The sequence below is a fragment of the Equus asinus genome, chromosome 17, assembly GCF_041296235.1.
Source record: "Equus asinus isolate D_3611 breed Donkey chromosome 17, EquAss-T2T_v2, whole genome shotgun sequence".
In the NCBI taxonomy this organism is placed as follows: Eukaryota; Metazoa; Chordata; class Mammalia; order Perissodactyla; family Equidae; genus Equus; species Equus asinus.
In genome coordinates, this window is record NC_091806.1 from 44,048,310 (window position 1) to 44,070,596 (window position 22,287).

General features: G+C 39.8%; 1 protein-coding gene across 3 annotated transcripts in view; it reads left to right on the forward strand.

The window, feature by feature from the left end:
• The window catches only part of PACS1 (phosphofurin acidic cluster sorting protein 1), a 128,231-nt gene that overhangs the window by 68,413 nt on the left and 37,531 nt on the right, over positions 1-22,287 (forward strand). For all 3 annotated transcript variants that reach the window (XM_070488206.1, XM_070488207.1, XM_070488209.1), the window contains exon 2: positions 21,089-21,176. In XM_070488206.1, coding sequence (XP_070344307.1) covers positions 21,089-21,176 — 88 coding nt within the window. The remainder of the gene's footprint in view (positions 1-21,088; positions 21,177-22,287) is intronic.

Consider the following 22,287-nt stretch of genomic DNA (forward strand, 5'->3'; position numbering starts at 1 on the left):
TTTTTTTTCCATTCATAGTTTATATCTTTTCCCAGTTGTTGAAATACTGTCTTTTTCTTACGTCAAATTTCTGTATAATTGTGGGATTGTTTCTGGGCACTCCGGTCTGTTCCATTGATCTTTCTTCCTGTTCCTTCACTAATACCATCCTACCTCAACTAATATTGCTTTACAATCAATCTAGGTATCCGATAGGCTCATCTGCTCACCTTGTTTCCCTTCTTCAAAAATGTCTTGGTTTTTCTTGGCCCTCTTTCTTATAAACTTTAGAATTAGTGTCTATGGAAAATCCCGTCAGAATTTTGATCACTGTTGTATATCACTTTGGAAAAGAATTGAGATCTTGATCCTAGAGTTTCCCTTACGCGTGAAGATGGCGTCTCTTTTACTTGTTTTCTGTCTTGCAACGTTTGTAGCTGTGTGACGTATCCCGCAGCTCCATAGCGGCCTTGCACGTCTTGCAGAGGGAGGCAACCTGGAGTAGTGGTAAAGAGCAAAGGCTTCGGAACCAGATGGCCTGGGGTCAGTCCTCACCTGGCTACTTACCAGCTGTGTGATCTTGGGTAAATCGGCCTCTGGGCCTCAGTTTCCTCATCTGTAAGACAGGGAGAATAAGAGTTTCTGTTTCACAGGGATACACGGTAGATGCTGAATAGTTGTTAGCACCTGCTATTGCTCTGTTTGATCCTAGGTGTGTTATTTTTTGTTGCTTTGTAAATTGTATCTTTTTTTTAAATTACATTTTCTTTCTTTATTAATGGTGTTTAGAAATGCAAACACCATTGATTTTTTGAAATCTAGCAATCTGGTTAAACTCTCCTCAGTCCTGATAATGAGAATTCTTTCGGATTTTCCAAATGGGCTATCGTGTATCAACCTGCAAATAATAACTTTAGTTTCTTCCATTTTAATCCTTATATTTTTACGTGTTTTTTCTCTGACTGGGCTGGCTAGGGTCTTGACAGCAGTATAGATCTGAATAGCAGTGGGAATGGCGGCTGCCTTGTCTTATTCTTGGTTTTAAAGGGAATGTTCTAATGCTTCACCGTGAAGGATTTTGCTGTAGACTTTTGGTGCATATCCTTTATGTCAAGGATGGTTTTTCTATTCCAAGTTTGCTAAGAGCATTTATCATGAACAGACATTTACTTTTACCAAATGCTTAATATGATATGATCATATTTTGTCCTTTAATGTGTTAATGAAGAAAGTTGCGTTAAGTTTTCTAACATTAAAGCATCCTTGCATTCTTGTAATAAACCCAAATGGGTCATGATATACTTTTTAAAATATATTACTAGATTTAGTTTACTAATGGTTTGTTGTGAAATTTTGCATTTATGATCATAAGTGAGATTGGCCTTTAATTTTTCTTTCTTGGTACTAAGGTTATGTTAATTTTATTAAATCAGTTGGAAAGTCTTCCCTCTTCTTGATCCTCTGGAAGAAGATGTGTAAGGTTAAAATTCTCTCTTCCTTGAATGCTTAATAGAATTTGCCTCTAAAAGTTCTCTGGACCTGGTGTTTTCTTTTTTGGAAGAGTTAAAATTAGTACTCAGCTTCTTTCATGGTTATAGAACCATTCAGGTTTTTTCTAGCTTCCTTAGTCATTTGTGTTATGTAATATTTTTTTAGGAATCCGCCTTTTTCATCTACGTTTCCAACTTTATTTGCTTATATAAAGTGGTTCGTGGCGTATTCTTATCTTGTAACTCTCTGCTTTATCTGGAGTATGTTCCTTTAAAAATAATTTCAGATTTTTAAATTTCTTCTTCTTTTTTTTTCCTCCCCAAATCCCCCAGTACATAGTTGTATATTCTAGTTGTGGGTCCTTCTAGTTGTGGCACATGAGACGCTGCCTCACGTGGCCCGACGAGTGGTGCCATGTCCGCACCCAGGATCCGAACCAGCCAAACCCTGGGCCCCCATAGCAGAGCGCGGGAACTTAACCACTCGGCCTCAGGGCCGGCCCCATAAATTTCATTCGTCTATTAAGACATATATTTGTTTTCGTTATGAAATTTGCTTTATCCTCACCATTTTCTTAATTTTGGATTTTTGTGTGTATTTGGCTGTTTTTTTTTTTAACTCCTTAATGGCTGCTTAAGTCATTGATTTTGCTATCTTTTCTTGTCTAATATAACCGCTTAAGACTGTTGTTTCCTCTAAGAATACGTTTCCAAATGTATTCTTTAAAAATCATCTTCCTATTATTGATTTCTAACTTAATTGCATTTTAATGAAATCCGTGGTCCTCATATTACTGATGTTTTAAATTTGTTGGTAACTTGCTTTATACATAATACATGATCTTTTTTTTTTCTTGCTGGGAAAGATTCGCCCTGAGCTAATATCTATTGCCAATCTTTCTCTCTTTCTTTTCCCCCTCCCCAAAGCCCCAGTACGTAGTTGTATAGTCTAGTTGCAAAGTCCTTCTAGTTCACCTGTGTGAGCTGCTGCCACAGCATGGCTCCTGATGGACAGGTTGTGTGGTTCCGTGCCAGGGAACCGAACTGGGCTGCCAAAGCGGAACGCCCCAAACGTTAACCACTAGGCCATCAGGCTGGCTCTACATGGTCATTTTTTGAAAATCCTCCATGTACGTTTGACAAAAATGTGTAATCCCAATTGTTGGGTTTAGAATTCTATATGTGTTCTTTAGGTCAAATATCTATAATCTTACAAATTTTTTTTCTGCTTAACTGTCAATTACTAAGAGAGGTGCGTTAAAATATGCCCCACTGATGATGGGTTTGTCATTTTCTCCTTATAGTTCTGTCAATTTTTGTGGTTTTTATATTTAAGCTATTTTTATGAAGTATGTACAGGTCTAGAATTATCTTCCTGGTGAATTGGTGATTCTATCTCTAGTCATGCTATTTTGTCTGATATTAGTATAACTATATCAGTTTCTTTTGATTACTAAATGCTTGATATAACGTTCCAATCTTTTAGATGATCCTCTTATACAGAGCATATAGCTTGATTTTGGCCTTTTAATCTAGTCTGTCTATATCTTTTACCTGAAGAGTTTAATATATTTATACTTATTGTGGTTATTGATATATTTGGCTTTTTTCCACCATCTGTATTTACGTTTTCTGTGTGTCCCTTTTTTCTCTCTCTCTGTGTTTCCGGGTGATTCTTTCTCTCTCTCTCTCTCTCTCTCCCTCTTTTTTTTTTTTCATGAGGAAGATTGGCCATGAGCTAACATCTGTGCCAGTCTTCCTCTATTTTGTATGTGGGATGCTGTCTCAGCATGGCTTGATTAATGGTGCATAGGTCCATGCCCAGGATCTGACCCGTGAACCTTGGGCCGCCTAAGTGTAGTGCATGAACTTAAGCACTGTGCCACCAGGCCAGCCCCTGGGTGATTCTTTTTTCAACCCTTTTTCTTTGTTGTTTCTTTTTGAGTTGGTTAAGGGTTTTTCCCACATTCCATTTAAGCTACAAAAAAAAGAAAAGTCTTCTTGAAAGATAGGTGTTCAATTTTTATTTTCTTAGTGGTTACTCTCAAACTTTGAATGTGAATACTTAAGAGTTTAAAGTTAGTTAGTTTCTATTTTCCTTTGAAACAATTCAGGGACCTTAAAAAAACGCTTGACTTCAGTGGATCCATTCCACGATGCGTGCTGCAATATTTACTGTGGGTAAGTCAGACATTGTCATTCTCGTTTACTATTAGCAATGTTTGTTTAAATTTACCTACGTTTTTGTGATTTCTTTTGTCCACCATTTCTTTGTCTATCTTTGATCTTCCTTCTGGGACTGTTTTCTTATCTTTATAGTACATCCTTAAGAAGTTACCTTAATGTTCAAGCCAGCCCCCAAGGTGCCCCCAATGATTCTCACCCTCTGGAATTCACACTCTTATGTGGTTCCCTTCCACACTGAGTAGAGCTGACCTGTGTCACCATTAGGACATTGTGGAAATGATGGAATGTGACTTCTGAGGCTGGGACATAAAACACATTGCACCTTTTGCCTCATCCTTTCTTGGAATACTCTGTGGAAAAGCCAGCTGCCGTGTCATGAGGTTATTGCTTAGCCCTAGGAGAGGTCCATGTGGAGAGGAATTAAGGCCACCTGTCAACCGCCACTACTTGCGAGTGAGCCACCTGGAAAGTGACTCCTGCAACCCTGGTCAAGATGATCGTGGCCTCGGCCACCATCTTGACTGCAGCCTCACGAGAGAGGACCACCCAGCTCAGCTGCTTCTGAATTTCTCACACACAGAAACTGAGATAATGCATGTATTATTTTAAGCCATTTGTATTGTTGCATAGCAATAGGTAACTCATACACATTAATGAGAGTCTTTTGGTAATAAACTCTCTTTTTTGTTTATCTGACGATGTTTTAATTAACCTTCATTCCTAAAATATATTTTATCTATACATACAATTCTATATTTATAGTTATTTTCTCTCAGCACATTGAAGATATTTTTCCATTCTCTTCTGAATTCCTTTATTGCTGTTAAAAATCCACTGTTGGATATCAAATGGATAAGATCAGATATAAAAAACTTAACACTCAATAATAATGACAAACAACCCAATTAAAAAATTGGCAAAAAGATTTGAATAGACATTTCACTGAAGAAGATATGGTAAATAAGCACATGAAAAAATATTCAACATCATTAGTCATTAGGAAGAAAGCAAATTAGTCATTAGGGAAATGCAAATTAAAACCACAATAAGATACCACTTGACACTCACGAAAACGACCCTAATCAAAAAGGCGGGCAATAACAAATGCTGGCGAGGATGTGGAGAAACAGGCCCCTCAGACATTGCTGGTGGGAATGTAGAGTGGCACAGCCGCCTTGGAAAACAGTTCGGCAGTTTCTTAAAAAGTTAAACAAATTTGTCATATAACCCAGCAATTCCACTGGTAGTATATACCCAAGAGAAAGGAAAACCTGGGTCTACACGGGACTTGTATGTGGGTATTTATAACATCATTATTTATAGTAACTGAAAAGTGGAGACAACCCAAATGTCCACCAGATACATATTGTATGATTCCATTTATGTGAACTATCCAGAAAAGACAAGTCTGTAGAGACAGAGAATAGATTGGTTTCCTGGGGTGGGGTGGGAACAGGGATTAACTGTAAATGGACACAAGGGATCTTATTTTGTTGATGGAAATATTCTAAACCTACGTTGTGGAGACGGTTGCACCATCTGGTAAATGTACTAAAAATCATTGAGTTGTACACTTAAAATAAGTGAACTATATATTATGTAAATTAAACCTCAATAAATTTTTTTTTTGTAAGAGTCAGGTGTTAGTCTGATTGCTTTTCATTTGTCTTTTTTCTCGGGGAGACGTAAGTCTTCTTTGTGTTTGGTGCACAGATTTGCAGTAAGACATCTGAGTGGGGGTTCATTTTTATCTACCGTCCCTTGGAGTTGTTGGGCTTTCTAAATCTGAGGATAGGTGTCTTTGGTAAATTCTGGAAAATTTGTTAGCTCTTTCAAGAATGCCCCTCCCCCATTCTAATTCTCCTAGAAGCTCATTGTATTTTGGATCTAACTTTTTTGTTTTCCAGAGCTAACTTTTCTTTCCCGTATACTGTTTCATTGTCACACTAGTACATTTTGTGTAATTCCTTCAGCTCTGTCTTCCACATTTCAAATTCCATCAGTCCCAATGGCCATGGGACGTGAAGTGTGCTTGTTAGAGCATTACTAAACAGGCAAATGTCAGCTCCCCTTTATTGCCTCATCTCCTTATTTAAAGTAGAGTGTCCACTGGACATTTTACTAAGGAGTGTTTTGAATCCTTTTTCCTACTGGTGCCAACTCTAATAGAAGAAAAGAAGCTGATACTTACGTCTGATTGTAGCACCTTTAATCTAAAGCCAGTTAAATCTAAAGCGAGTTAAAGTGTTCTTTGAAGTCAGGCACTAAAGGACTTGACTTTATCCTATTTTCTTCTTTTCCTAGAATTAACATTGTTTGGTGAAATTGGCCCATGAATGAATGAGTAGTCTATATAGAAATTCCCACGCAGATTTTCAAGGGTAAAACTGTGGAAAGAATGTTTGTTGTTTAACAATATATTCATTGAGTGCCTACTATGTGCTGGACACTCTACTGGGTGCTTGCATTGCTGTGGTGAGCAGAAACAGACATTGTCACTGTCCTCATTGAGTCTGGTTGGGATATAGATAGGAATTGAGGCTAAGGGGACCAGATATGATCAGACTACTTCTTCAAAAAGATCCCTGTAGCCACAATGTAGAGAACAAATTGAAGGAAGCAAGAGTGTAGGGAGACTGGTTAAGAAGCTGTTGCAGAAGTAGATTATGGTTCCTTGGCGTAGGCTGGTGTTGGACACAGTGGGAAGAAACGGATTTGAGAGCTCTTTAGGAGGTATCATCGTCAACACTTGATCATGGTTTGATGGTTTGGATATGGAGGTAAGGGAGAGAGAACTGTTGTGGGTTACTCATAGGTTTCTTGTTTACTCAATAGAATGGACTGTGAACAGTGGAAAGGACTGTTTAGGGAAGAAAGATAATGAGCTCGGTTTTGGACGTGTTGAATTTCAGATGCCATTCATACATCAAAATAGAACTGCTGTTCTGATGCTCAGAGGAAATGTGTAATTTTTAAGTTGTCTATGTGTAGGGCTCTAAATCTCTGGTGAGATTCTCCATCTTTTTGTCTCTTTTTTTCTCCTGTTTCTTTTCTTTTCTTTTTTTTTTTAACTAGATTAATGTTATTTTAAGGTGTTTGTCAGCCAGTTCTACTGTTCTAACATCTGGATCATCTTTGGTCTCTATCGGGTTTTTTTTCCTCTTAGTTTTCAAGTATATGATCCTGTCTTTGGTCATGTCTAGTAATGCCAGAGCTCCGGGTGATGATATCTTCCTCCAGACGGGGCTCCGTCTTCCCTCTGCTGGATCGATTCCCTTACTCCAGTCAGACACTGTGCTAAATGGAGGTTGAATTTACAGCTCTGGTGAGGATCAGTCTACTAAACTCTGGTTCTCCCAGTCCTCCAGGGTTTTCAAGTGAGATCCTTGTGTGTCCTTGGGGTCCCCCTCCCCTGATAGATCACAAACTCTTTGTCTAGCAAAACCATTTTTCAGAAGCCTTTGCCTAGTTTTCACAGCCTCCTGCACCCTCAGTGTTCCGCAGGTGTCCTCACAGGAAAACTGGCAGTGTGCTTTGGAGCTCACCATTTTGCTGGTATCTCTCACTTAGCAGCGGCCCTCCAGGGACACACAGCCCAGCTTCTCAGGCCCCTGCCTGTATTCAGTCTGTAATTTACTGCAAAAAGCAGCTCCCTTTTCAAGCATCTCTTCTCTTTGTCCCTCCAGTTCTCATTGCCCAGAAGCTCTCTACTACTTTCCAACAGACAATTTCTGTATTTCAGCAGGCTTTTTTCATTGTTCTTGGGGGGAGTCCTGATCTGCCCCAGCTTACTCCATTCTTATACAAAGTGGAAGTCCATCTTCTCTTCCTGTAAGCTTCTTAAGGGTGTGAATTTTGTGTATTTTGTATCCCCTCAAAAATTAGCATAGTAGCACATAGTAGATGCTTAAGAAAAATTTAACAAATTAATGTACCCAGATAGCGAGGCCCCATTTTTAATATTTAGATCTGCTTTATCTTTTTATTTTTTTTTAAGGAAGATTAGCCCTGAGCTAATATTCACTGCCAATTCTTCTCTTTTTGCTGAGGAGGATTGGCCCTGAGCTAACATCTCTGCCCATCTTCCTCTTCTTTATACGTGGAACACCTGCCACAGCATGGCTGGATGAGCGGTGCATAGGTCCACACCCGGGATGCAAACCGGCACCCTGGGCCATGGAAGCAGAGTGCACTAACTTAACTGCTACACCACCCGTCTAGCCCCTGCTTTATCTTTTTGAGAGAATTGAATCAATGTGATCTCTAATTGTCTTTATTAAATATTGAGTATTTTACTAAATATTGAGTAGATACATAAGAATATTTAGAAAAAATTTAGAAGATATAAAGACTCATTGTACAACAAACACCCAAGAATCTACTACCCAATTTAAGAAAAAGAATTGAAGTTGTTGGGAGTTCCTGGTATGTCCGCATTTTTTCTCATCCTTTTCCCTCCATCTCAGAGGTAACTGCTCTCTGAAATCATTGCTTTATCATCCCTTGAACATTTGTCTTCCGAAGCAATGTATTGTTTAGTGTTGTGTGTTTTGAACTTTATGTACATGAAATCTTATTGGCTGAATTCTGTTTTCTTATTATCGTATCTGTCTATGATTCATTCATTTCCACTGATGTGTGGTGTTCCATGGTATTACTGTGTGTGCATGTGTGTTGAGAGACATTTGCAATTAGCTAGTTTTTTGTTTGGTCTTTACAAATAGTACTGCTAACGTTCTTGTGACTGTCGTCTGGTGGGTTATATCTATCAATAGTTACTGTATTAAAAATGAAAATAGAAATGGTTAGAATTTTACTTATTCACTAAAAATAACAATAACTGAAAAATAAAAGTAATAAGGTAAAAATAATAAAAAATTTTCTTTTTTTTTTCTTTAGGAAGATTGGCCCTAAGCTAACATCTGTTACCAGTCTTCCTCTTTTTTTTTTCTCCCCAAAGCCCCAATCCATAGTTGTATATCCTAGTTGTAAGTCATTGTAGTTCTTCTTTGTGGGATGCCGCCACAGCACGGCTGGATGAGCAGTGTGTAGGTCCGCGCCCAGGATCCAAACTGGTGAACCCAGGCTGCCAAGCGGAGCACATGAACTTAACCACTTGGCCATGGGGCTGGCCCCCCAAAATTAACATTTTTATGAAAGAAGAACTATAGTTTCCAAAACAAAAAAATAGTGAGAAATATGGCATTGTTTTACATTTTTTTCAGATCTCTTTAATGTCTGGCTTAGTAGAAAACCTCTGATTTCTCATATCTGCTTCTGCAATCAGTCTGTTTCAATATCACACAGCAGTGGAAAACCCACTGTATGCTTCGGTGAGAATGAGAGTGAAATAGGAAATAACACCTTAGAATGATTTTGGAAATAGATTTGACCTCGCACACCTCCTGAAAGGATCTGAGGAACTCCCGCGGGTCCCAGACCGTACTTAGAGAACCGCTGTCCTAGGATGTGTTCATAGACTAAGCCGCAAGGCTGTGTACATTCTCCCCCGTGCTGTGTGAAGCCACGCTCTTCTGAAGTGGACGTCCTAAGCTGGCCTTGCACCAGCAGTGTTTAATTGTTCTAATTACCCTAATTGCATCACTTGTCAGATTTATAATTTTTGCCAGTCTGGTGAAAGTGAAATAGGATCTCACTGTGGTTTTGATTTGCATTTTGTTTATTACTGAGGGTTTGTGCGTCTTTTTACGTCAGCTAGCCATTTGCTTTCCTTTTCCGTTAAGTGCCTATCCAATATTTTTCAGCCGTTCTTAAGTTTTGTTCTATTTTATAAAGTGAGACAGACTGTTTTTTGTTAAAGTACTCATTAGAGAGTCAGGTTGACCATACTTATTACATATTTTGATTTGAGCAATAATTGTAACATGTGTGGGGCTTGTTTGGGATTTAAAGTATTCTTTAGGCCTCTCCTAGACTTCTTGTAGCAGCCATTAAGGAGCACTTTTGCAGAGGGGAACGTGTGTTCTGTTCAGTATGGTATTCAGCATTTAGCACATATACACCCATTGTAGTTGGAGGGAACGTATTTTGACTTAAGAGGTTTTATTTATTTATATCTCATCTCTTTGGGCCTCAGTTTCCATATTTAAACTGGAAATAGTACTTGCAGCTCCAGTATTCTGGGGTTCTGATCTGCTTTGTTAATCTTTACCTTTCTCTTCAGTTGTGTGAATGGGCTTAGAGTTAGTTTTATCCACCTTTTTTTTTCTCATTTGAACCATTGGCACTTTTATTTTCATAAGTGCCCTTTAGTGATCGTGGCCCTCTGATTCTGTTCAGCCTGTCCTTTTATTCCTGTTGTTTATTTGCTTTTTTTAAAAAAATTTTTTTGAGGAAGATTGGCCCTGAGCTAACATCTGTGCCCATCTTTCCTCTACTTTGTATGTGGGACACCTGCCACAGCATGGCTTGCCAAGCAGTGCGTCTGCACCCAGGATCCGAGCCAGTGAACCCTGGGCTGCCAAAGCAGAACATGCACACTTAACTGCTGCACCACTGGACTGGCCCTGCCTATTGTTTATTTTTTAACTTATGAATTTTCAAAAAGTGGAGAAAGTAGTATATCAATTCCCCATGCACTTGTCACCTGGCTTCGTTAGTTATCACCATTTAAAAAAATCTTTCCCCTAAAATTAAAATATATTTCTTTGGTAAGAAAAATAGATTTTTTGGGGGAGAGGGGTGAGACAGATTGGCCCTGAGCTAACATCTGTGCCAATCTTCCTCTATTTTGTATGTGGGTCACCACCACGGCGTGGCTGTTGAGTGGTGTAGGTCCACACCCAGAATCCAAACCCGCAAACCCCAGGCCACTGAAGCAGAGCACACAAACTTAACCACTGTGCCACCGGGCCAGCCCCCAAAAATAGATATTTTTAAAAAATGTAAATAATGCAAAACAATCTTAAGTTTAAAAAAACAAAACTTAAGAAAGTAAAAGTAAGATGAAATGACTGCTATCAGAATTTGTTTGAACAGTCTTCCATTTGTTTGAAAATTGAGTGGGAACGATTTAACAAAAATGGAATCATACCATAATTATTGTATTATAAGTTTTCTCAGTCTGAGGCCAGCCTGGTGGTGTAGCGGTTAAGTTCGCACATTCTGCTTCGGTGGCCCAGGGTTCACCAGTTCGGATCCCAGGTGCCGACTTACACGCTGCTTGGCACGCCATGCTGTGGTAGGCGTCCCACATATAAAGTAGAGGAAGATGGGCACGGATGTTAGCTCAGGGCCAGTCTTCCTCAAAGAAAAAAAAGTTTTCTCAGTTTAATTTGTATAGATCTACATCATCATTTATAGTAACTATACCTTGTTTCTTATATAAATATAATATTTATCAGTCAGTTCCCAATGTGTACAATTCTGTTTGTCTCCTTACATGGATTTCTGCAAGTAGGATTGTTAGGTAAAAAGGAATGCACATTAAATTAATACCTATTATGAAACTGCTCTCCAAAAGACAAAAATTGCTGGTAGGTTTCATTTCTGTCAGTTGTACATTAGAGTGCCTATTTTCCCATATTCTCACCAACCCTAGGTATTGTCACTCTTTTTCATTTTTTCAACCTGGTTGGTGTTTGTATTTACCTGATTTGTACTGAAATTAAACATCTATTCATATATTTTCACCTCTCCTTTTTCTTCCTTTGTGGATTGACTCTTAGTATTGTTTGTGAATTTTTATTTTGAGGTGTTTGTTTTTTTTTATTGATTTCTAATAACTCTTTACAGATTAAGGATATTGACATTTATCGTATTATATTTTTCATTTTAGTTCTTAAAATTTTTAAATCTTATGATGATTTTTAATTTCTGTTATCATTTATTTTTACATAGAAGTTTTTAATTTTTAAATGTATCAGTTCCTTTATGGATCCTGATTTGGTGTGATGGTGTGATGCTTAGAAAGGTCTTCCCCGCCCCAAGATTTTTTTTTTTTAATTATCTGTATTTTCTTCTGCTACTTTTATGCTTTGCTTACTTGCTTTTTTCTATTTAAGTCTTTAATCTGTCTGTAATTTACTTTGGTGTAAGGAATGAGATAGAGATCTATCATTGTTTTTCTTCAATTAGCTAGCCAGTTTTCCAGTACTGTTTATTGAATAATTCATCTATTTCTTAAATACAATAAATTTCTGTTTATACTTAGGTCTAATTTTGGACTCTGTTCCCTTCCATTGATCTCTTTGTTTATTCTTTGCCCAATACCAAGGTGTTTTAATTACTTTGGCTATAGAATACATGTTAATATCCTGTTGAGTAAAGCACTCTTCTTCACTCTTTTCCCCAGAAGTTTCTTGGCGTTTTTTTCTTTCTTTCTTACTTTTTTATTGTTACTATGCAATTTTTTAAACCTAAGGCAAAGCAGAGAGAAAGGTTTAATGAACCCCCATATATGTTAATCTCCTAGATTGAACAATTGTTTAAAATTTGTCATATTGCTTTATCTATTTTTTCCTACGTATTTTGAACTTAATTACAAAATCATTTTCCCCTTGAATACTTCATCATGCATCTCTACTTATTTCTCAATTGTATTTAATTATTGGTTGTCATTTGCATTAAGGAAACTTTTTTTTTTTCAAGATTTTATTTTTTTCCTTTTTCTCCCAAAGCCCCCCGGTACATAGTTGTGTATTCTTAGTTGTGGGTCCTTCTAGTTGTGGCATGTGGGACACCGCCTCAGCATGATTTGATGAGCGGTGCCGTGTCCACACCCAGGATTCAAACCGGCGAAACCCTGGGCTGCAGTAGCGTGCAAGAACTTAACTACTCAGCCATGAGGCTGGCCCCTACATTAAGGAAACTTTTGATACAATTTTATATTTTATTTTGATGTCTTCTTAATGATTCCACTAGCTTTTTGGTTGATTCTCTTGAGTTCCAGTACATAGTGACATATCTGCAAATGGGGATTGTTTGTCTCCTCCTTTCAGCTTTTATATCATTTATTTCTAATGACTTCAGCCAGCTTTCGAAACGGTTTTATATGAATACCAGAGACAGGCCCTTATATTGTCCTTTCTTCAGAAGGAATGCCCTCTCTCCTTTGATCCTGATGCTGACTGTTTATGGAAAGTATATATTCTTAAAGTTTATGTTAAGGGAGTACTTTTCTATTGCTCTTTTGCTAAGGGTCTTTTAAAAATTAGGAATGTATGCTGAATTTTATCAAATGCCTTTTTAGCATCTAATAAAATAATTATGTTTTTCTTTCAAACTTATTAATGTGATAACATGTATTAATAAGTCCCTTGAGGCTAGCCCCATGGCATAGTGGTTAAGTTCATGCGCTCTGCTTCGGCGGCCCAGGTTTATGGGCTCAGATCCCAGGCGCGGATCTACACTACTCGTCAGCCATGCTATGGCAGCATCCCACATACAAAATAGAGGAAGATTGGCACACATGTTAGTTCAGGGCTGATCTTTCTCTAGCTGAAAAAGAGGAAGATTGGCAACAGATGTTAGCTCTGGGCAAATCTTCCTCAGGAGAAAAAAATAATAATAGCTCCCTAATATTCAACCATGCTTGACTTGGCAGTCTCCGTTGGATATAATGTTTTTGTTTTAATATGTTTTATTGATTTTTACCCCTGACTTGGAACACTTGCTTTTGACCAGACGTTGGAGGATGTTTGGTTTTCTTGTTCTTCCCATAACCCTGTCTGCCTCAATCATTGAAACACATCTCTTAAGGGGGTCATGATGCAGGACTGTCATTTAAGTGGCTAGGACTTGTCAGATGCACATGGTATGTAGAGTTCTTTTGAGCAAAGGTTAAGGAACACACTTAACCTTTTTGAGACTTCTGATTTGCCTGGCTCTGTGCTGGGTACTTTTCACATCTGTTAGTTCACATGGCAGTTCTATTTTATGGGTGAGAAAACTTCCGTTTAAGTCCCTTACATTCCTGAAGGCTGCGGACCTGAGAATCTTCGCGTTTCGTTTCAGTAGGCAAGCCCTCTCCTCCCTCACCCCACACTGGAAACCTGTTTTCCCATCCAGAAGACTGTCATCGAGGAGACCATAGAATGAGGAAAAAATTTATAAATCTTGTTGGTATGTGCAAATAATTGGCATGTATACCCCAAAGATAAACTTACACTGACCAGCTGAAAATTTGGGGTTTACTTATCACCTTGTGTTCCTCTGCTTCAAAGAAAGTGACCTCCTATGACCAGTAAATAAAACGCGCCTCACCGTGTTCCTGGGTCCTGTCTTTCGTTTGGGTGTAAGTTTTTCCTCATCTCTGGTGTTGCCCCATTTGAACAATGCCTACTTCCATCTGATTTCTCTGTGAGACAATTACAGACAGGCCATCTTTTTTCCTCTTTCCATTCGTTGTAAAATCCACTCTCCTGCATCTCGTTCAACCCATCCCGTCCCAGCTGTGCCTTTTGGGATGATTATTTAGTTGCTTTGCTTTTTAAAAATCTGCTTCAGGGTTACTGATTTAAAAAAAATAATGCCTTAGTTTCACAGTCAAAATTATGTTATTTCATGTAAAGTAATAAGTTTAATATTTACATATTCATGTGACTTCTTAAGCGGTGGAAGTATACTGCTCAGAAATGTACCTTTTCGTGTTATTGTTATTAGAGCTCATCCAGACTTCTACAGCTGCCCTGTTAAAATTGAAACAGTTTTAGAAATGGAGAGTTATTCTCACAGAGGGAGAACTTTCCCGTAATTTTGTCTATTGATTTGCACTTTATGCTGGAAATGCTGTTGTGGGGGGGCGGAGCTTACGCTTCCCGTCTGATGATTAAAGAACAAAAGAGGAGAGGAACGTGATTTGCTCATATGGCAGCCATTTCTTGGTAGGACAAAAGAATAGCCCAGGTCACTTGTGTTCTGGTCCAACATCTATCTGCTCTGGTCCCAAAAGGACCATTAGTTTGATTCAGAGACTGATGATCCAGTTTTTTTTATTTCATGCAGATCTTTATGTTTTCTTTCTTCCCCTTTTTCTGTCCAAAATATGGTTGTTTCACTGTTCATTGCTGCCTTATTAGAAAGGAAATGGAGGGGAATGGAATCTTACTATTTCCCTCTTGGTGCGCCTCTCTGGTTATGATTTGCATGGCAGAAATTTGAAACAGCCATAAATGCAGGTTGGGGATCACTTGTAGATATCCTTTAAGGCTCTTTCTTCTCTATCTTACAGTGAAGCACAAACTAGAATTAAGATTCTTGTTATTGTATTTTTGTTCCATTCTCTACCCAGTTATCAAGTAGACAGCCTTATTCTTTCAGATTTAGTCTAATGGGATCTAAAGAAAACAATTTCTTGAGAGAATTTACTTGGACTCAAATAATATGTCCTCACTGAAGCCATAGCCCAGTTACTCACAATCGTTTATGTAATTTAGTCCTTAATTATGTCTGCCCTGTTAACAGTTGTTAGCTAATTGTTCAATGTACTTAAATCCTGTCCTTGCAACTAGGTTATAAAACTGTTCAAAAGCAGAGATTGTGCCTCATTTTTCTATGTATTTCACAGCTCCTAGCATAGAGCTAAGCACACAGAAGATGTACAGTAAATGGTTGATGGGGATCTTGATGGGCACAGAGAAAGTCTTTAACCCAACTGTAGGCTCCATCAGTGTTACTCTGACTGGGTCCTCCTGTTGGTGATGGCGGTGAGGATGTTCTCTGCGAGGGCTAAAGTGCCTGTGAAGTGGAGAGAAATGGCTCCGGGGCAGGCCTTGGGGGTCAAGGCCAGGAGCTCCCTTCCTGTGTGGAAGAGCGGTTGCCTCACTGCTCTTATCACGAGGAGGTCCATCCCACAGAAGAGCGAGCCAAAGGCAGTCTCAAACAGTGAACAAGTAAGAGTGATGATGATGATGATGTTGATGGTTCCAAGTGTAGCATTTACTGCATCTTATTATATGCCGGGTCCTATGCTGTCCTTCATTCTCTCAATTAATCCATATCACAGTGTTGATAAATAAATGAAAAGCAATAGTATATGTTGGAGTAGATGAGGAAGCCGTTTGGTTTAAAACTAATTTGGCCTGACCTCGTTTTTCCAAAAAGGCCTGATGTGGTCTGTTGAGCATGCATTGTACATCTGCTTTAAGCATTTACAATGTCCCAAAGACAAGAATGATGCCCTTGAAGATAGGTATGTAGCTTTCCCCCATACTAGCATTTCTTTAAGGATAAGCATCTCTTCCTGGAAACTAAGGATTAATTACCGACCTGCTGTGCTCACCTTGTGAGCACTGACCTGCTAAGCATCTCGTGACAGTAGTAGAAGAGATATTCCTGTGGTATGTGATGTATGCTCTTTGTTCCAAGACAGTATATAACCACTCCGTACACCCCTCTTCTTTGCTGTGCCTCCTTCTTTGGGGAAGCAAGCCCCCAAGCTATGGTCCTCAGATGTGGCTCATAATAAACTCATCCCAATTTTGATTTATAGATTATGGATTATTCGTGTCAACATGTTGTGAAGTAGGGAACTGTTGTTATCTTCATTTTATGTGAGAAAACTGAGTCACAGAGGTTGCCAAAGGTCACCCAACAAAGAAAGTAAGGGGTAGGATCAGGAGAAGACCAAGACGCAGAGGGAAGAACCACTTTGAGTAATCGGGACCTGATTTGATGTTTTTCTGGTTTTTTGTTGATGGATTTGGCTAAGATTTCCAAATAGAGTCTTTAAAAATGACAATAAACAATTCCTGTTATCAGTATATTTTCAAAATGCCTTTGTAGAGAGGAAGATTATTTTTGAACCAGATAACCTGGGGTCCTCCTTTGTAAGCCCTTTGGATTCCAACTGTTTTTGTGAGATATCTTCCCTTCCTTCCATAAAGATGAGAGCCAGGATTTCCTGGTAGGGCATTGCCCTTTAAAGTGGACTTTGGAAAGAGTTCAGCCAGTTCTCTTAAAAGTATTTGGGAGCTGGTGACTAAAGTCCTAACACCAAGAAAAAAACCACAAAATAAGAGATTTACATAAGATAACAGTTTCTTTCTCACATAAAAAATTAAAAATCAAGCGCTTATACAGCAGCTCCCATGGTGTCATCAGGGACATATCAGGTGAGTCTGCTCCCTTTAAAAAAATCTTCCTGCAAGTCCTACCTAATATATCCACTTACACATTGGCCGGATTTTAGACATGCAATCTCACCCAGCTGCAAAGGAAGCTGGAAAGCATGCTCTTTTATTTCAGGAAGCAACACACTCAGCTAAAAATTGGTGTTCTCTTATAAAGTAGGAAGGGGAAAATAGATGTTGGATAAATAATTAGCAAACTCTGGCACACTGGGTAGAACCTTCCTTTAAAAAAAAACAGGGGCCGGCCCCGAGGCCGAGTGGTTAAGTTTGCACACTCCGCTGCGGTGGCCCAGGGTTTCGCTGGTTTGAATCCTGGGCGCAGACATGGCACTGCTCATCAAACCATGCTGAGGCAGCATCCCACATGCCACAACTAGAAGGACTCACAACTAAGAACATACAACTAATGGACCTGGGGGCTTTGGGGAGAAAAAGGAAAAAATTAAAGTAAAAATCTTTAAAAAAAAAACCCAAAAAGTTTTATTGAAGTATAATTGACATACAATAAACTGCACATATTTAAAGTATGTAATTTGACAGATTTTGACATAAATATACACACTTGTGAAACCGTCACCACATTAAGATAATGAACATATCCATCACCCCAAAAGTACCCTTTTGTAATTGCCACTTCCCACCCACCCCCTGTGTTGGATTCTTCTGCAATTACAAAACATCTTTCCATTCTCTCTCTTTTTTTTTTTTTAGGGAAGATTAGCCCTGAGCTAACTGCTGCCAATCCTCCTCTTTTTGCTGAGGAAGCCTGGCCCTGAGCTAACATCTGTGCCCATCTTCCTCTCCTTTATATGTGGGAAGCCTACCACAGCATGGCTTTTGCCAAGCGGTGCCATGTCCAAACCCGGGATCCGAACCAGCAAACCCCGTGCCACCGATGCAGAACGTGCGAACTTAACCACTGTGCCACCAGGCCGGCCCGCTTTTCATTCTCTTAACAGCATCTTTCAAAGGGCAGGGCAGAAGTTATTCATTTTGATGAAGTACATTTTTATCAATTTTTTTCTTTTAGAGATTGTTCTTTGGTGTCATAGCTAAGAAATCTTTCCCTAATACAAGTTCCCAAGTATTTTCTCCTGTTTTTTTCCTTAGAATTTTTTTTTTTTTTTTGAGATTGGTGCCTGAGCTAACAACTGTTGCCAATCTTTTTTTTTTTCCCTGCTTTTTCTCCCCAAATCCCCCCAGTACATCGTTGTATATTTTAGTTGTGGGTCCTTCTAGTTGTGACATGTGGGATGCCTCCTCAGCATAGCCTGATGAGCAGTGTCATGTCTGCGCCCAGGATCCAAACCGGCAAAAGCCTAGGCCGCTGAAGCGGAGTGTGCAAACTTAACCACTCGGCCTCGGGGCAGGCCCCCCAGAGTTTTATAATTTTATGTTTTACATTTAGATTTGTAATCCATTTTGAATTGATTACTTTAGACAATACAAGATATGAATTGAAATTCCTTTTTTTGCATATGGATATTCAACTCATGAACAGTGTATATCTCTCTATTTTGGTCTTCTTTAATTTCTCTCAGCAGTGTTTTATAATTTTCAGTGTGCACATCCTGTACATTTTTTGTCAGATTTACCCCTATGTATTTCATATTTTTTGATGCTGTTGTGAATTATATATTTTAAGTTCCAATTTTCAATTATTCGTTGCTAGTATATAGAAATACCATTGATTTTTGTCTATTGATCTTGTATTCTGCAGCTTTTCTAAACTCACTTATTATTCTAGGTTTTGTTTTTTGTTTTTTGTTTTGTTTTGTGTTTTTGGCAACAACCACTTTATTGCTCTTGATTCTGGGCATCAGGTAAATGGAATAGATTCACCAGGGTCAGATTCATTTGTCCTTCATGTGGTGTTTGCTGGGGCAGTAGAATGGGCTGGAAGATCCAAGATGAGTTCACTCAAATGTGTGATGGGATGACTATAACAGCTAACAACTGGGAAATGACTCAGATTCACTTGCCATGACTAGAAAGGTTCTGGACTTTTTTTTAAAAAAATTTTATTTTTTTCCTTTTTCTCCCCAAAGCCTCCCGGTACATAGTTGTATATTCTTAGTTGTGGATCCTTCTAGTTGTGGCATGTGGAATGCCGCCTCAGCGTGGCTTGATGAGCGGTACCATGTCCGTGCCCAGGATTCGAACCGACGAAACACTGGGCCGCCTGCAGCAGAGCGCGAGAACTTAACCACTCAGCCACGGGGCGGGCCCTGGACTTCTTGATGTGGTGATTCAGGGCTCGAAGAGAAGGAACAGTGAATATGCCATGCCTCCTAAGGGCACAGTCCGGACTGGCACAGCTTTACTTCTGCCACATTCTATTGGTCAAAGCAAATCACAAGATCCAGAAAAAGGGGGGAAATCCCAGCATCTGATGAAGGAGCATCGTGTGTGTGTGTGTGGTGAGGGCAAGAATTTTTGGCAGCCTTCTTTGTAGACATTTTGGCATGGGGTCCACTAGTACCCCACAGTTTCTCCATGGGAGGGGCATCTTCACGTGGGATAATTTCTTGATCAGCCAGAAAGAAGCATCATAAAGAAGAGGGCTTGTCTTGTTTTGTCCCCTGCTGTACTCACAGTATTCAGAGTGTCTGGCATAGGACAGGCCCTGGTAGGCTCCGGGTGCATCTCGGTGAGAGGAGAGACCTCTCCGGAGACTGAGACATTGGTGGTGGCCGGTGCTGTCACCCAGTCCAGGCATGCTGACACTGGCCCTGGCTGACGCCATTGAAGTTCCTCCCCTGGCCTGTGAGCCTATTCTAGTAGGTTTTTTTTAAGATTCCATCAGACTTTTTACATAGATGATCATACATCTGAAAATAAAGACAGTTCTATTTCATTCCAACCTGGATACTTTTTATTTCTCTTTCTTGCCTTCTTGCACCAGTTAGAACTTCTAGGGGGCCAGCCCTGTGGCACAGCGGTTAAGCTCTCGCACTCCGCTTTGGCAGCCCAGGGTTTGCTGGTTTGGATCCCAGGCGTGGACTTGTTACATACCATTCATGAGGCCATGCCATGGCAAGGGTCTCACATATAAAATAGAGGAAGATGGGCACAGATGTTAGCTCAGGGCCAATCTTCCTCAGCAAAAACGGAAGGATTGTTGGCGGATGTTAGCTCAGGATTGATCTTCCTCAAAAAAAAGAACCTCTAGTATAATACATAAAAGTGGTGAGAGTAGGGGCCAGCCCGGAGGTGCAGCGGTTAAGTTCGCACGTTCCACTTCTCGGCGGCCCGGGGTTCGCCGATTCGGATCCTGGGTGCAGACATGGCACCACCTGGCAAAAGCCATGCTGTCGTAGGCGTCCCACGTATAAAGTAGAGGAAGATGGGCATGGATGTTAGCTCAGGGCCAGTCTTCCTCAGCAAAAAGAAAAGGATTGGCAGTAGTTAGCTCAGGGCTAACCTTCCTCAAAAGAAAAGAAATTCAGTACAACTGAAGCTGAGAGTATGAGGAAGGAGTGCAGAGAGAGCAGTCAGAAATGAACGCGGGGGCAGAGAGCTACAGCACTGAAGAGCAAACGCGTGTGAGATGGAATCTAATTCTCAGGACTTGCTGTCACTCTGGTCAGCACGCTCTCTCGGATGACTCCCCATTCTCCAGAACCTCCCCAAGGAAAAGAGTCTTTTAAGAACTTGAACCACTCCAAATGGAGGTGGAAGAGCAGCATCCGGGGTTTCTCTCCCAGCACCTGCTAGAAGTCCAGGGTCGCCCCGCCTTGGAGATTAGAGTCGGATTAGAGATGCTGAGACTCCAGAGCGGGGCACAGTCCTGTCACTTTCAGTTAAGGGCAGTTTCCTCATCGTGGCACTGAAGATGTTCTGCGTACTTGAAGCAAAGTTCAGCTGAAATCGAATTTGTGGCTATTGAAGTCACTTCCTGCCAAATGGTATCTGTTTTGTTTGTGTAGATTATCTCCTTGTTGCTGGAGATTTACATGTAAATGCTTCAGGTGTGGTTACATGTAAGGTGGAAGAGGAGCTGGGTAAGCAAAATAAACATCTGTACCCCTCCCTTAGTCTGTTCCCCCCTCAGAGATTGTTCCCACATGTTAGGAGTGAAAAGGCATCTTGGTTTGGCTTGAGATAAAGGGACATCCACAGAGGTTCATGGAATAATTCCTTTTTTTATCCTTCAAGTACAACAGTTAACTAAAAGGGATGCTCTTTTACTGAAGGAGGCGACACGGTTTGGCCTGAGAATGGCATTCTAACGTTCTTACTTTAGATAAAGCAGCATTTCCCCCAAGAGAATGTCTCATAAATTTTCTCCTCATCAATTCCTTACATTTGACCAAATCTTCTTTCTCTAAATTTTTCTAGGCTGTTCAGCTTGACCCTGAAGAAACTGGTCATGCTAAAAGAAATGGACAAGGACCTTAACTCAGTGGTCATTGCCGTGAAGCTACAGGTGAGTTGAGCAGGATGGTTTGTTCAGGGTCCCAGAAAGCTGGGTAATGATTTGCCCACTGTTGGGGCTTCAGAAATATCAATGGGGGGCCACCTCTCTCTTCTTTCACTCAGCAAAGCAAGTACAATAGTAGAAGGATGATGGCGCCCGTGAGACCTACAGTGTTCCAATTCTGCCTCTTAGCGCTCAGTTGCTTTAAACCTTAGTCTGTTTGTCTAAAATTTTAAAAAATGGTTCTTCCTCCCCTGCCTATCTAACAGGATTAGTATGAAGATCAAGTGATGTGGATGCTAAAGTGTTTAGTAAATTGTTCAGAAATTACTAGGCGGGTAGTGTCAGTTTCAGTCTTGTCCCCAGGATTTCTAGGTCCAAACAGGCGCATGGGTTGGGGAAGCACTTTTGACGTTTTCTATAGGGTAGAAGAAACTTACAGATTATTATTTCAGACTTGGCAATGTATAATTTACTTGGATATATTATCTCCTGAGTAATCCCCAGATTTAATTCCTTATGCTTAAGTCAGTACCTTCAAGGGACCCGAAATATTTCACAAACATTCATATTCTAAGCATTCCTGAATTTCAGGAAAGAAGGGAGAAACTGAACTACAGAAAGGTTAAGGAATTTACCCGTTGCCAGCTAATTACCAAGTGGCAGAAGTAGGACTAGAAACTAGAGTCAGTAATTTGTGAAGTCGTCAAACTTCATTACCAGACCTTCCTTAACTGATCGCTCCTCTCTAATGAGACTCCCTGGAGCTCACTGAGATTCTGAAGTGCTTCCGGAGTCATTAAATAACGATGGCATTCTTCAGTTTAAGAACAGTGTGCTTACTGAATTCCTACTCGCTGAAAAATTGTGATCTATATGGTAACTCCCTACTAACCAGAATATTTTATTAGCTAGATCACCTATAATGCAGCAATTTATTGCGCTAATGTTGCATTCATTAAAATCGACGTCTATAGCACTCACAGTGTGGGAGCCATGTGTTGAGGTCCTCAGGTCTCATTATCTCAATTTAGTCCCACAAATTAAAACATTTTATTTACTCCTTATGAATTCCTGTGTGTCCCATCTTGTATTCTAACTCCGTGTTCATCCTTTGTGC